We start from the raw sequence: 14,792 nt of genomic DNA, 5'->3' as shown, positions 1-14,792 counted from the left end.
TTTTTCCCCATCTTTGTGGTTTTATCTGCCTTTGGTCTTTGATGATGGTGATGTACTGATGGGGTTTTGGTGTAGGTGTCCTTCCTGTTTGATAGTTTTCCTTCTAACAGTCAGGACCCTCAGCTGTAGGTCTGTTGGAGATTGCTTGAGGTCCACTCCAGACCCTGTTTGCCTGGGTGTCAGCAGCAGAGGCTGCAGAAGATAGAATATTGCTGAACAGTGAGTGTACCTGTCTGATTCTTGCTTTGGAAGCTTCGTCTCAGGGGTGTACCCCGCTTTGTGAGATGTGGGGTGTCAGTCTGCCCCTAGTGGGGGATGTCTGCCAGTTAGGCTACTCAGGGGTCAAGGACCCACTTGAGCAGGCAGTCTGTCGGTTCTGAGATCTCAATCTCCATGTTGGGAGATCCACTGCTCTCTTCAAAGAAGTCAGACAGGGTCGTTTGCATCTGCAGAGGTTTCTGCTGCTTTTTTTTTTGTTTGTTTAGCTGTGCCCTGTCCCCAGAGGTGGAGTCTACAGAGACAGGCAGGCCTCCTTGAGCTGCTGTGGGCTCCACCCAGTTTGAGCTTCCCAGGGGCTTTGTTTACCTACTTAAGCCTCAGCAATGGTGGGCACCCTTCCCCCAGCCTCACTGCTGCCTTGCCGTTAGATCACAGACTGCTGTGCTAGCAATGAGGGAGGCTCCCTGGGCGTGGGACCCTCCTGGCCGCGTGTGGGATATAATCTCCTGATGTGCCGTTTGCTAAGACCCTTGGTAAAGCGCAGTATTGGGGTGGGAATTACCCAATTTTCCAGGTGTTGTGTGTCTCAGTTCCCCTGGCTAGGAAAAGGGATTCCCTCCCTGCTTGTACTTCCCAGGTGAGGCGATACCTTGCCCTGCTTCAGCTCTCGCTGGTCGGGCTGCAGCAGCTGACCAGCACCGATTGTCTGGCACTTGCTAGTGAGATGAACCCAGTACCTCAGTTGAAAATGCAGAAATCACCCGTCCTCTGTGTCGCTCGCGCTGGGAGCTGGAGACTGGAGCTGTTCCTATTCGACCATCTTGCTCCGCCCCCCTGAGCTTTATTTCATCTGTTTATTGGCCACATGTATTAGATCCACTATTTCTGATGGTACTTTTGTAACTTCACTGCTATACAAGAGGTTTTAGGCCAGGCGCAGTGGCTCATACCTGTAATCCCAGCACTTTGGGAGGCCAAGGCGGGCAGATTATCTGAAGTCAGGAGTTGGAGACCAGTTTGGCAACATGGCGAAACCCCATCTCTACTAAAAATACAAAAATTAGCTGGGCGTGGTGGCACATGCCTGTATTCTCAGCTACTCAGGAGACTGGGCGGCAAGCTACCCAGGTGCCAAGGCAAGAGACCAAGGGCACGAGCTGTTCCAGTATAATAAAATATATAAAATAAGAATCGTTATACTAGATATAGATAATAGATATGATTGTATATGAATATCAATCATTAGTTTGTAACAATTCCTCTTTATTCCAATATTATAATAATCCTTGCTCTACAATTATAACCTAGGAAAAACCAGGCCATACAGAGATAGGAGCTGAAGGGACATAGTGAGAAGTGATCAGAAGACAAGTGTGAGCCTTCTGTTATGCCCGGGAAGGGCCACCAGAGGGCTCCTTGGTCTAGCGGTAACACCAGCATCTGGGAAGACGCCCGTTGCCAAGCGGACCATGGTCTAGCCGTAGCGTCAGTGTCAAGGAAAAACACCTGCTACTTAGCAGACCGGGAAAGGGAGTCTCCCTTTCCCCAGAGGAGTTTGGAGAAGACTCTACTCCTCTATCTCTTGTGGAGGGCCTGACATCAGTGAGGCCCGCCCCCAGTTATCCTGAGGCCTAACCGTCCCCCTGTGATGCTGTGCTTCAGTGGTCATGCTCCTAGTCCACTTTCATGTTCCATCCTGTACACCTGGCTCTGCCTTTTAGATAGCAGTAGCAAATTAGTGAAGTACTGAAGGCCTCTGATATGCAGAAATAATGGCGTAAGCTGCCTCTGTCTCTCCTCTCTTTCTCTCTGCCTCAGCTGCCCGGCAGGAAAGGGCCCCCTGTCCAGTGGACACGTGATCCACGTGACCTTACCTATCATTGGAGATGGCTCACACTCCTTACCCTGACCCTTTGTCTTGTATTCAATAAATATCAGTGCAGCCTGGCATTCGGGGCCACTACCGGTCTCCGCGTCTTGGTGGTAGTGGTCCCCCGGGCCCAGCCGTCTTTTCTTTTATCTCTTTGTCTTGTGTCTTTATTTCTACAATCTCTTGTCTCCACACACGGGGAGAAAAACCCACTGGCCCTGTGGGGCTGGACCCTACAGGAGACTGAGGCAGGAGAATTGCTTGAACCCATGAGGGAGAGGTTGCAGTGAGCTGAGATTATGCCACTGCACTCCAGCCTGGGTGACGGAGCAAGACTCTGTCTCAAAAAAAAAAAAAAAGGTTTCAGCTGAAGTCTTTGGAGGGAGCAATTTCAATAAAGCGGTAAAGGTGAAACCAGATGGCCAAAAGGTACTTACTAAGTGGGAACAGGGAAAACAGCTTTCTGTAGAGAAAGAAAGGGAGCCTCAGAATATCACTGAGAGTTCAGCCCAAGAAACAGAAACCAGCCTAGGGATTTTTTTAAAGGAGTTCGATTCAAGGAAATAGCTGTGTACGAACTTAGTTTCTTAAGAGTTGCAGGGCCTTAAGTCAGCTCCAGTTGCCACTGATTTCAAGAGTACCTTCCCATACCTAGAATCCTGAGGTTGCTGCTGCCTCCACTGCTACTACCATAGCAGTGACTTAGGCATTGAGTCTGCCACAACTCAAACGCTTGTGTCTCCTACCTTGTCTGCCTGTAGCAACATCAGCAGGAAGATAGCTTCTGCTTTGTCCTGTCTTCCAAATCTCATCTAGAACTTCCACATTGCAAGAACTCTAGCTAGAAATGTGTCTGGGGAATATAGTTTTTAAATTTCTAATTTCCATCTAGAAGGAGGATAGAATAAAGAGTTGAGAGAGTCACTCTGTAGAATCTATCACATCTGATTTCTGTTGCTTGTTGTAAGCTATTTGTAAGGCAGTTATTAAGAAAGAGAGGAGAGGCTGGGTGCAGTGGCTCACGCCTGTAATCCCAGCACTTTGGGAGGCCGAGGTGGGCAGATCACGAGGTCAGGAGATCAAGGCCAGGATTCATGAGGTCAGGAGATCAAGACCATCCTGGCTAACATGGTGAGACCCTGTCTCTACTAAAAATACAAAAAAAAAAAAAACAAATTAGACGGGCATGGTGGTGGGCACCTGTAGTCCCAGCTACTTAGGAGGCTGAGGCAGGAGAATGGCAGGAACCCAGGAGGTGGAGCTTGCAGTGAGCCAAGATCATGCCACTGCACTCCAGCCTGGGTGACACAGCAAGACTCCGTCTCAAAAAAAAAAAAAAAAAAAGAGAGGAGAATTGCTAAGCCAAGGAAAATAGTGTGTGTTTTCATGCTTGAGGTAGGAAAGAGCTTGGTGCCTTTGAAAAGTTGGAACGGGTTGATGTGACTAGTTTGAAAAGTTGGAAGGGGTTGATGTGACTAATCATTTCAGGTGAGGTTGGAGAGGTAAGCAGGAGCCAGAGCATACTGGACTATAGGTCATGTTGAGAATTTTTTTTTTTTAAAGAGATAGGTTCTTGCTGTGTTGGCCAGGTTGATCTTGAACACCTGGCCTCAAACGATCCTTCCACCTCAGCTTCCCAAAGTGCTGGGTTTATAGGGATGAGCCACCATGCCCAGCCCAAGAATTTTGCATTTTCTCTTAAGGAAAGTATCAGAGATTCTTCGGCAGGAAAGTGGTATGATTCAACTTAAGTTTTTTTAAAGCTTATTCTAACTGCTTTTTGGACAATATGTTTACTAGGAGTAGTGGTATCTAGGAAACCAGATAAACCAGCAAGTATAAAATCTAAAAACCCAATATTCTAGGCAGGGGAATATGGTGCCAGAGTGGATGTAGACGCCAACTGATACAGGCTATGTATTAGTAGTTGTATTGACAGGACTTGGCAAGAATTGGGTGTTAGACGTGCCCAGAGTGGGTCCCAGTTATTTCGTTATATTATTCTTTTGAGGAAGTTTCTGAGCTGAGCATTGAATTGTAGGATTCTTTAAAATAGTAAAGCAAGACTGGGTAGTAATTATTTTATAGGGATGAAGTAGATTGTAGAACGATTCTTTTGCGGGGAGATATTAAGAATGCCTCTCTTGCCTTCAGGTTCATGGTGTTTAAAAAAAAAAAAAAAGGACTGCCTCTTAAATTTTTTAGTAGTAATGTGAGTATACATCAAAGGTTAAATCTGTTAAAATGTATTTAGAAAAACGAAAAGAAATGGGAAAATATTTACCAAAAACCCTAACCCTCTATGCTAATGTTTATGTTCTTAGATTTTACTTATATACGTGAATCTTTGTAGTTTTTGCTAAAATACTAAGCAATTTATATAAAAGTGAGTTAAGAGATTTTTCTCCTTTTTTTTCAGTTGAACTCATCCTTCTGCAGAATGCCCCATTCTTTTAAAAAGAGAACCAAGAGATCATGATTTTACCTTTAAAAGTGACACCTGTGTCAAATAAGACTTGATTTTCACTTCAGCCAGTTCCTATTGTTGGCTGAAACAGCAAACAGACCAGTAAGAGGCAATAGTTACGATGCCATGTGGTCTATTGAAACCTAATGAGAAAGACAGGATTGAATTATCTAAATATTTCACCTGAAATAACATTTCATTGTGACCCTCTTCAGGTTCTATAAATTTACATTAGAGCTATTTTTTATCTAATGAAAAGTGAGATGTGAAACCTGTCAGAGTTCACAAGCCAGATGTTTTAATGATTCCTCATATACAATTTATGTATTTTCCAGTGCCAATAAGTGTATTTACCGTGAACCCGCAGGTGGCTCATTCAATGAGATTAGTATTATATAAATAAGTCGTTGAGTTTAATTTTGCAGGTACTCTTTCTAAAGCCTGTGCATAGGTTCTAGAAGGAGCCTTAGACTTAGCACAAAGTAGCCTCTGGGTCTCTCCCCTGGCTTCCGTTTCAACTTCCAATTCCTTCCCCATGTTTCATTATCTTGTTTTAGTTTGAATTCGTCTGACATTGCTTATCTCCCAGGAATATAAAACTGCATAACTATATTAGGTAGTACAAAGTTGCATACTACTGGGAAAAGCTGTTTGATGGGTCAGTTTTGGTAAGATATTTTTGAAGTGCCAGAGGAGTCAAGGAAAGCACTTAGCATGTGCTGTTTAGTATTACAAGACTTGTTGCAGAAGAATACTAGTAATGGATAGAAATGAGAATATTTGCTGTTTTAGTTATGGTGGTCCCCTCACTGGCATTTGATGTTAAGTTTTATTACCCTTATTGCCTGTGAAAGGAGGACAATGATTATAACATTGTTTCACAGCTGTTTTAGGGTTACTAGGACTCAAGCTGTACTAGCTCCTCTTTTAATATTTTTCCACATATTTATATCACTGCTCACATAGTTATCCTGTAGTCTAAAGAATATTTTTTTTCCTTGTACTTAGATTTTCCTGGAATTAGACTAGTGACCTCGTGATAAACCACCATTTGCTACTAATTACAGTCATGCACTGCATAATGACATTTCCATCAACACCTGACTTCGTATAGGATGCTGATCCCATGATATTTTAATGGAGCTGAAAAATTCCTGTTGTGACATAGTCACACAATGCATTACTCAGGTGTTGGTGGTGATGTTGGCATAAATAAACCTACTGTATTGCCACTTGTATTAAAGTATACTACATAAATTATATATAATACATAATACTTGGTAATGACAATAAATGACTATGTTACTGGTTTACATATTTACTATACTTTTTATCATTGCTTTAGAGTACACTTTTTCTACCTATTAAAAAAAAAGTTAACTGTAAAAGAGCCTGAGGCAGGTCCTTCAGGAGGTATTCCAGAACAAGGCATTTTATCAGAGGAGATGACAGCTCTATGTGTGTTATTGTCACTAAAGACCTTCTAATGGGACAAGATATGAAGGTGGAAGACAGTGATATTGATGACTCTGACCCTGTGTAAGCCTAGGCTAATGCGTGTGTTTGTGTTTTCATTTTTAACAAAAAGGTTTCAAAAGAAAACTTAAAAAATAGAAAAAGCTTTTAGAATAATAATGTTAAGAAAGAAAAGATTTTTGTACAGCTGTACAATGTGTTTGTGTTTTAAGCTGTGTTATTGCAAAAGAGTCAAAAAGTTAAAAAAAAGTACTTAGAATTTTATAAAGTGAAATAGTTACAGTAAGCTAAGGTTAATTTACTTTTGAAGAAATAAACATATTTTTATAAATTTAGTGTAGCCCAAGTGTACAGTGTTTTATAAAGTCTGCAGTAGTGTACAGTAATGTCCTAGGCGCTCACACTCACTCACTGACTCACCTAGAACAACTGCCAGTCCTACAAGCTCCATTCATGGTAAACGCCCTCTACAGGTCTACATCATTTTTTACCATATTTTTACTGTACCTTTTCTGTTTAGATATGTGTAGATACACAAATATTTATCATTGTGTTACAGTTGCCTACAATATTCCATATAGCAACATGCTATACAGGTTTGTAGCCTAGTAGCAAATTATATAGCCTAGATGTGTAGTAGGCTATATCATCTAGGCTTATGTAAGTACACTCTATGATGTTCACACAATGAAGAAATCACCTCATGATGCATTTCTTAGAATATATGCCTGTTGTTAAGCAATGCATGACTGTATCTGAATATATTCTATAGTTGATCTTTTTTCTGTAATTAGTAAATTTCATAAATCTTCTTCTAGTTTAATTTGTTTCTTAAAGGGAAGGGCATTTTCGTTCTTAGACATCTCTTCTGTATTGTTTAGAACTGAAACTGAGTGGCTTTATTAGAACTGAAACTGAGTGGCTTTATCATGGAAGTAAGTTATTCTTTGTCCAGACATATTTTATCAATCTGATAGACCTACTATTCAATAAACAGTGACATTCTTTATAACACAGCCATAGAATAATTAAATAAATATTATCTTCTTTATTTTCAGTATTTTGCCAATCACTATTCTATATTTGATGCATTTTTTTGATGTCTTAGATTTAGAGGTCATTCTATAAATCAGAATTCTTCCTCCCACAGCAGGATTACCTGAGCAGAGTTTTTAGTACTTACGATGAACTGTAACATAGCCAAGAATTTGACTTGATGGTACTCAGCATGCAAGGTTTTAGGGGAGGATGAATATGCCTGGAATTTTGTGGAATTTGAAAGACTGCTGATCCTCCAAGTACAAATAAGTATTGCTCTTTAATGAGTCTGATTTTCTCAGCATAACCTGCTATTTATAAATACTACAATAACTTTTTAAGAATTATTTATGGTATTAGATGAAATTATATGTTGGTACTTTGTGTTGCTTTTATGATCTGATAATTGTTTCTGCTCCTTGAAGGGAGGGGGACTATGAGTGGTAGTATGGTCTTCACCAGAGTTTAAGCAGCAAGAGGAATGTAAATCTGTTAGAAAAATTAGGGGCAATCCATCAGGAAATGGAGGGGGGAAATGCTGTTATTATTTCACTCTCACTTTTGGTATTTTTTATTATTTTTGTAGTTTTTAGTACTTCAGTATTTTTTACTTTATAAGCATATGTGATATTTTATACTAACCAAAACTAAAATTAATTTATCAATACCTTTTAAAGAGGATCTAATATGAAAGCCTAGATTTTAAGAGCAGCTATGAAGAAAATGCCTATTGTTTTATATCTTTAGGTTTCATTATCATTTACCTAAATAAAACATTTTATATCAGTAAAAATACTTCATGTTTTCTGAGATTTATTAATGGATAACAATAGGTCATAATTAGATTATGATCTAATCTAAACGTATACCTTTATTCTAAAACTATGATGATTACAACTCTTAAGAGATGCTATATATTTATTTAAAGATAATATAATACTTGGGTAGATTATCTTTGATATTTACCAAAATATACCTTTTTTCCTCTTTAAGAATTGTCTTAATCTCCTTAAGACAGATTTATTTTATACTTGTCTTACAAATAAGAACATCACAGGGAGGTTAAATAATGTGGTTTGGTCACACAACTGTTAAGTGGTAGAGGCAAAATTCAAATCCAGAGAGCCTTTTTCCACAGCCCCCGCTCTTATTTGCTACTCCATCCTGACACTCTGAATAGAAGTACTGTCATTTTATGTCAGTCAGCAAATATTTACCAAACATTTACTGTGTGTTCATTAGTAAGATACAGAATATAAGGGAAGTTTTATATTGTGTTCAGGGATTGAAATCTAATGGGATCTTACTAAAATAGGCTCACAAAACAACTATATAAATTGCAAGTCAAGAAGGCCTATATTGGAAGTATAAACTACTGTAGGAACATTGAAGAAGGAAGGATTACTCTGATTGGGAAGGCTTAATTTGCTTTTATAGAGGAAACAGTGTTTTCACTGGGATGTGTAAGCTTTCAGGGCAGGTGTGAGTGAGGTAGATTTAGGCAAGAGTGGGGAGGACCTTGAATGCCACATTAAGGAGTTTAGACATTTGGCCATAGACAATTATGAGCCTTCAAAGATTTTTTGAGCAAGTAAATAACATGATCATATTGGCATTTAGGTACAAGATGATAGCAGCATGAAAAATGAATTAAAGATGGTTTGTTGTGTTGGAGAAATAGAGAATGTCAGTCAGTAAGATGAAGAGTCATGAAGATGGCAGAAGACCATATGTGCCCACCATCCCCCTGCTTCCCGTGTCCTTACAGGAATTTACAGGAGATACTGTTTCACTATGTGTTATTTTAAAGAGTAAATCTCCAGTGATGCTGGAAAACAAGGAAGAGTACCCAACCCCCCCACCCACACACATATATATGTTTTTGTGGGTTTGGTTTTTTTTGTTTTTGTTTTTTTGTTTTGTTTTTTTTTTTTAGTTTTGTTACAGGCCATAAACTTCAAAAGACTCAAAGCAGATAGGATTGGATTGTTGAGGAAAACCAACACTCTAAAACATGCAGGAGAGAACTGCTTCAGAAGGGGTAGGGGTACTGGGTGGGCTGCACATCACACATATGGATGCAAGGCTGAGGAAGGGCACAGGGCCATAAGCAGGGTGGTTAGTTGGAGGGCTGCATGAAGAGCAGCAGAGTAAATCAGCGCCTTCACATTTGCTTGCTTATGTTGAGCAGAAGGCAGTTGATACTTTTAGCCACAGCCTCAGGCACTGAATGTGGGACTTGAGCTAAAGAGGCAGAGCAATGGGAAGGCAGCTAATGACACTCAGGAAAAATGGTAGCACCCCCTTCTGAACAGAAGGCAACCAGAATACGTTATCTAGCAGCATGTCCCTGGCATCTATGCCAACCAAATAGAGAACTCAAAAAAAAAAAAAGCCAGGAATTACCAACCATTTAAAGTTTATGAATATCATAAAGAAGACACAAAACTCAACCAACAGAACCTAAACCTAAACAAAACAAATTAATAGAGCTAACAAAAACAGACTATAAAATAGAAGAGTAGGTTTCCTCAAAAAGACTTAAGAGAATATTGGATCCATGGAAAAAAATATATAGATATTGGAAATTAAAAACCTATTTGTTAAAGTTTTTAAAATACACAGTAAATTAATAAAATAGCACAGTGGGCCCAGTTTACAAGCAAATTAGTGAGGCAGCAGATCAAATGGAGTTATTCTCCAAGAGTATAACACAAAAAGATAATTACATGGAAACTGTAAAAGAGAAAGGAGAGTTAAGAAATTTCAACATCTTTCTTATAGAAATAAAGGCAAGAAGAGATAAAATGGAGGAGAAAATAATAAATAGTAGAAGCTGACTGAAGATGTATATCTTAGATTAAATTGGACCATTGAGTATGGAACAGAATGACTGATAAATGACAAAGGCCTAGTTAAAGAGATAGTGCAAAACCTTTCAGAAAGAAAAACAAAAATAGTTACCTAAAGGGAATGGTAATCAGATTGCCGTAGTCTAAAGTGCCATAAATATATATATATGTGTGTGTGTGTGCAAATGTGCATAGTGGTTCTGTGGAGAGCCACTCAGATGTCCCTCTGCCCTTTAGAACTGAAATGCTCATTCCTGCTGGGAGTGGCAGGAGCTGACAGTAATCTACAAAATCTCTCTCCAGGAATTGCCCTCTGCTGAAGAAAGTCACTTTGCCTAAGGTCATGTCCCCTTCCCTGGAATGACCCATATCTAGTAATTTAACAGTTTGGGGGATAAAGGCCTGACCCTTTTGTCTCCGTTGAGGACAACTCTGAAGGGCCGTTGCAGCTCCAGAGCTCTGTGTAGGATTGTCTGAGGCCATCCTCTTTTCCTCACTTCCCCACAAGTGTAGATCCTAAGGCCACAACCAGCAAACTTTTTGCAAATGTATCTCCACTTCAGAGTTGGTTTCCCAGGGAATGCAACCTATGACAATGTTTTTAAACACAGTGGGATACTCACTAACATTCATTATGTGTTGGGATACAAAATTCCTTCAAAGACAGATGGAAGAGACCATATTTTCTGACCATAATACAATATGATTAGATATTAACAACCACCCCAGGAACCACCAACCAATCCCATTTATATTCACACACACACACACACACACACACACACACACGAATCTCTCTGTTTTGCTGTTGTTGTTGAGATGGAATCTCGCTCTTTCACCCAGGCTAGAGAGCAGTGGCGCAATCTTGGCTCACTGCATCCTCCGCCCCCCAGGTTCAAGCCATTCTTCTGCCTCAGCCCCCCAAGTAGCTGAGACTACAGGTGCGCGCCACCATGCCCAGCTAATTTTTGTATTTTTAGTAGAAACAGGGTTTCACCATGTTGATCAGGCTGGTCTCTAACTCCTGACCTCAGGTGATCTACCCGTCTCGGCCTCCCAAAGTGCTGAGATTACAGGCATGAGCCACCGCGCTAGGCCAACACACATGAACCTCTTCAGATTTCAAGTGCTGTGCATGTAGCAGACACTTACATGAAAGTAATATTTTAATGAATGTAGTACAAGTTAAATAAAATTTTCTTTTTTTTTGAGACAGGGTCCTGCTCTGTCACCCAGGCTGGAGTGCAGTGGCGTCATCTTGGCTCACTGTAGCCTTGACCTCACAAGCTCAAGCCATCCTCCCACTCAGCTTCCCAAGTAGCTGGGACTACAGGGGTGCGCCACTACACCCGGCTAATTTTTGTATTTTTTGTCGCGACGGGATCTCTCTGTGTTGCCGAAGGCTGCTCTCAAACTCCTCCCAAGGTGCCAATTATAGGCATGAGCCTGGCCATCAAACAAAATTTTAGAGAGAATAGGTTCTAATAAAATAGTTTACTGAAACTGAGTAATTTAAAAGTGTTTTATTCTCTGACCGGAAATAAGAAAAAGAACATGAGTACTCACCTTTCACAATTTCATAAATTACATCTTATGTCACAAAATGACAGCTTCCCACTATACAAACAGAGTAAGTCTTCTGTTTGTTTTTTGAGACGGAGTCTGATGTGTTGCCCAAGCTGGAGTGCAATGCATAATCTCAGCTCACTGCAACCTCCATCTCCCAAGTTCAGGTAATTCTCCTGCCTGAGCCTCCTGAGTATCTGAGATTACAGGCACGCACCACCACGCGCAACTAATTTTTGTAGAGACAGGGTTTCACCGTGTTAGCCAGGCTAGTCTCAAACTCCTGACCACAAATGATTCACTCACCTCTGCCTCTGAAAGTGTTGGGATTACAGGTGTGGGCCACCATGCTCAGCTGAGTAGGTTTTTAATATTGGATACTTACTTGCTAGAAAAATTATGGAGAACAGAATGAGAGTAATAAATATGAAATATAAAGACATCCTTATGTTCTGCTTTATCAAAATGTTTTTCCTAAACATAATACATTTATAGCTGACATTTGTTGGAAACCTGACAAATAAAACTTAAGTAATTAAATAAATGCATGCCTTAAAACATTGTTAAGTGATGCAACCACAAATGTGAATGCTGCCCTGAATCTTTGCACCCTAAGCTATACCTGTCATGATTCTTTCTGATTTCCACTTTCATAGAGATGATCTACTTACTAACTTGGCCTCTCAATATGTTGCTCTTCTTTCTTCTAACATTCTTGCCCTCAAACTAACCTTAGCCATGGTTATGCCTTAAAACTGATCATTATCAATCACTGTAGCCCTATCTCCTCCCACCCACCGTAATCTCAATCTCAAGTATCTTTTAACTTTCCAGCTCTCTTCCTCTAACATACTGATCTCAATAATTATCCCGTACCACTAGGAGCTCAAATTCATTGATCCACCTTTTCATTGTCGATTACCTCTTTATCCCCTAGGTCCTCTCTTCCTGTCTTACTCAGTTTAAATTTTTTTGTACATCATTATCATTCCCTTGCCTCTCTCTAACCCTCATTAAATTCAGGGCTATTTGTGACCATATTTTTCCCCCTAAAGATTACTACTAAGTTGATACAGCTAACATTTTAAAAAAATATTTTGAAATTGACAGCATCAAATTGGTTCATTTTAAATCAAAGTTATTAAGATCTCTACTGTCTTTATAAAATACAAGTCTTTCACGGTAATGAACTAGCTTCACATTTTGTGTGATTCCCAAAATCTACTGATAAAAAGAAATGCAATTATTATTTTTCCCCGATGTAGATGAAAGCAGACTTTACATTGGGCCACAGAAAAACCCTTATAAGCACTGTCTATATGTAACATGTATTTCATAAATAAGTTAATGTGTCATATAGCTAGTGTTTTTCTTATTTATACCATATGACTAACTTTAATCTATATGTGAATGTATGTTTAATAGGAAATTGCCCGGCATTTACGCCCTGGAACTCTCAGAGCAATCTTTGGTAAAACTAAGATCCAGAATGCTGTTCACTGTACTGATCTGCCAGAGGATGGCCTATTAGAGGTAAGATAACGAAGGTAAACTTCCTATTTATATTTCAAGCTCGTAAATTATCTCAGAAGTTCTAATGTGTAAGAAAACTTTTTGTTTTATTATTTAACTTTAAGTTCTAGGTTACATGTGCAGAAAGTGCAGTTTTGTTACATAGGTATACACGTGCCCTTGTGGTTTGCTGCACCCATCAACCCATCACCTACATTAGGTATATCTCCTAATGTTATCCCTCCCCCAGCCCCCCACCCACTGACAGGTCCCGGTGTGTAATGTTCCCCTTGGATGACTCTGTTCCTTGTCCACCTGATGATTTTGGACTGCAGCTTTCAAAGACCAATTTGTAGTATGCTGTATAGCCTTCAAAGAATTTAGATAGTTTTTCTGATTGGCATACATTATGATTTTAAAATAATTAAATGGTGTGAAATTTGTTTTTACATCAGATGACTATACCATCACCATAAATTGCTAGTCATGAAAATACATACAGTTGACCCTTGAACAACGTTTGAACTGTGCTGGTCCACTTATATATTCATTTGTTCAATAAATATATTAGAAAGTTTTTTGGAGATTTGTGGCAATTTGAAAAAACTCTAGGGTGAACTTTGTAGCCTAGAAATACCAAAAATAAAAGAAAAAAATATGTATATTATGAATGCGTAACATATAGGTAATTACTAGTCTATTTACGTGTTAATCGACTTTTTGTTAATAGTGAAGCCCCCGGTCAACAGCATTAGTAGTTAAGCTCTTGGGGAATCAAAAGTTATATGTAGATTTTTCCACTGTGCAGGGGATAGGTACCCCATACCTCCGCACTGTTCAAGGGTCAACTGTTTTCCAATGAAATTAAGAAGTCCAGCCAGGCTCAGTGGCATTCACCTGGAGTCCCAGCTACTTGGGAGGCTTAAGTGGGAGGATTGCTTGAGGCCAGGAGTTCAAGGCCATGGTGTGCTATGATTGCATTTGTGAATAGCCCTTGCACTCCACCCTGGACATCATAGTGAGACTTTGCCTCTAAAAGGGCGGGGGAGGAGTCTAATATACAGTGTGATAGTGTTACCCATGGCAAATTCATAGGGGTCTGCAGCAACCTCAGTACTTGCCTCTTCAGAAGAAAGAATCCAACTGAGGAAGCATAAGGCAGAAGGAGAGACTGAGGCAAGTTTTAGAGCAGCAGTGAAAGTTTACTTAAAAGCTTTACAGCAGGAACAAAAGAAAGGAAAGTACACTTGGAAGAGGGCCAAGCAGGTGACTTGAAAGACAAGTGTATGGCTTGACCTTTTGACTTGGGGTTTTTATATGGTGGCATACCTCCAGGGTCTTGCATTACTTCTGACCACTCGCCCAACTCCTGAGATCTTACTGGGAAGCCACTCGTCACCAGTTTTAGTTGTTTTCGATCTACTAAGAGACCGCCTTTCCCTGGTGCCAGCTGTGATCAATTATTACTTCAGCGAGATAGTTAACAACCACCTGACTATCATCTGATGGTCTCCCGATACTCCTGGTGTGAGGTATGGGAGCCCTTTCCTGCCCTGCTCATACCCGACTAGCTACTGACTGTAACAATAGCACTAAAAGTGATAGCTAACATTTTGGTCACCTTTATTAACCAGATTCTACCATGACACATGTGTTGTATAAATGATTTCTTTTCATTGCCATAGCAATTCCAATAGGCTGGTATTTGTTATATCTGTTTTTTTTAGGAAACTGAAATTGAGACTCAGAGAGGTTAAGTAACATCCCCAAGCCAGACAACTAATATGAGACA

General features: G+C 39.9%; 1 protein-coding gene across 4 annotated transcripts in view; it reads left to right on the top strand.

Moving 5' to 3' along the window:
• The window catches only part of NME7 (NME/NM23 family member 7), a 207,825-nt gene that overhangs the window by 156,699 nt on the left and 36,334 nt on the right, over nt 1-14,792 (top strand). For all 4 annotated transcript variants that reach the window (XM_028850168.2, XM_015125004.3, XM_077999557.1 and 1 more), the window contains one exon: nt 12,914-13,021. In XM_028850168.2, the coding sequence (XP_028706001.1) occupies nt 12,914-13,021 (108 nt within the window). The remainder of the gene's footprint in view (nt 1-12,913; nt 13,022-14,792) is intronic.

The sequence above is a fragment of the Macaca mulatta genome, chromosome 1 (genome assembly GCF_049350105.2).
Source record: "Macaca mulatta isolate MMU2019108-1 chromosome 1, T2T-MMU8v2.0, whole genome shotgun sequence".
Lineage (NCBI taxonomy): Eukaryota > Metazoa > Chordata > Mammalia > Primates > Cercopithecidae > Macaca > Macaca mulatta.
This window is presented reverse-complemented; position numbering and strand designations above follow the sequence as displayed.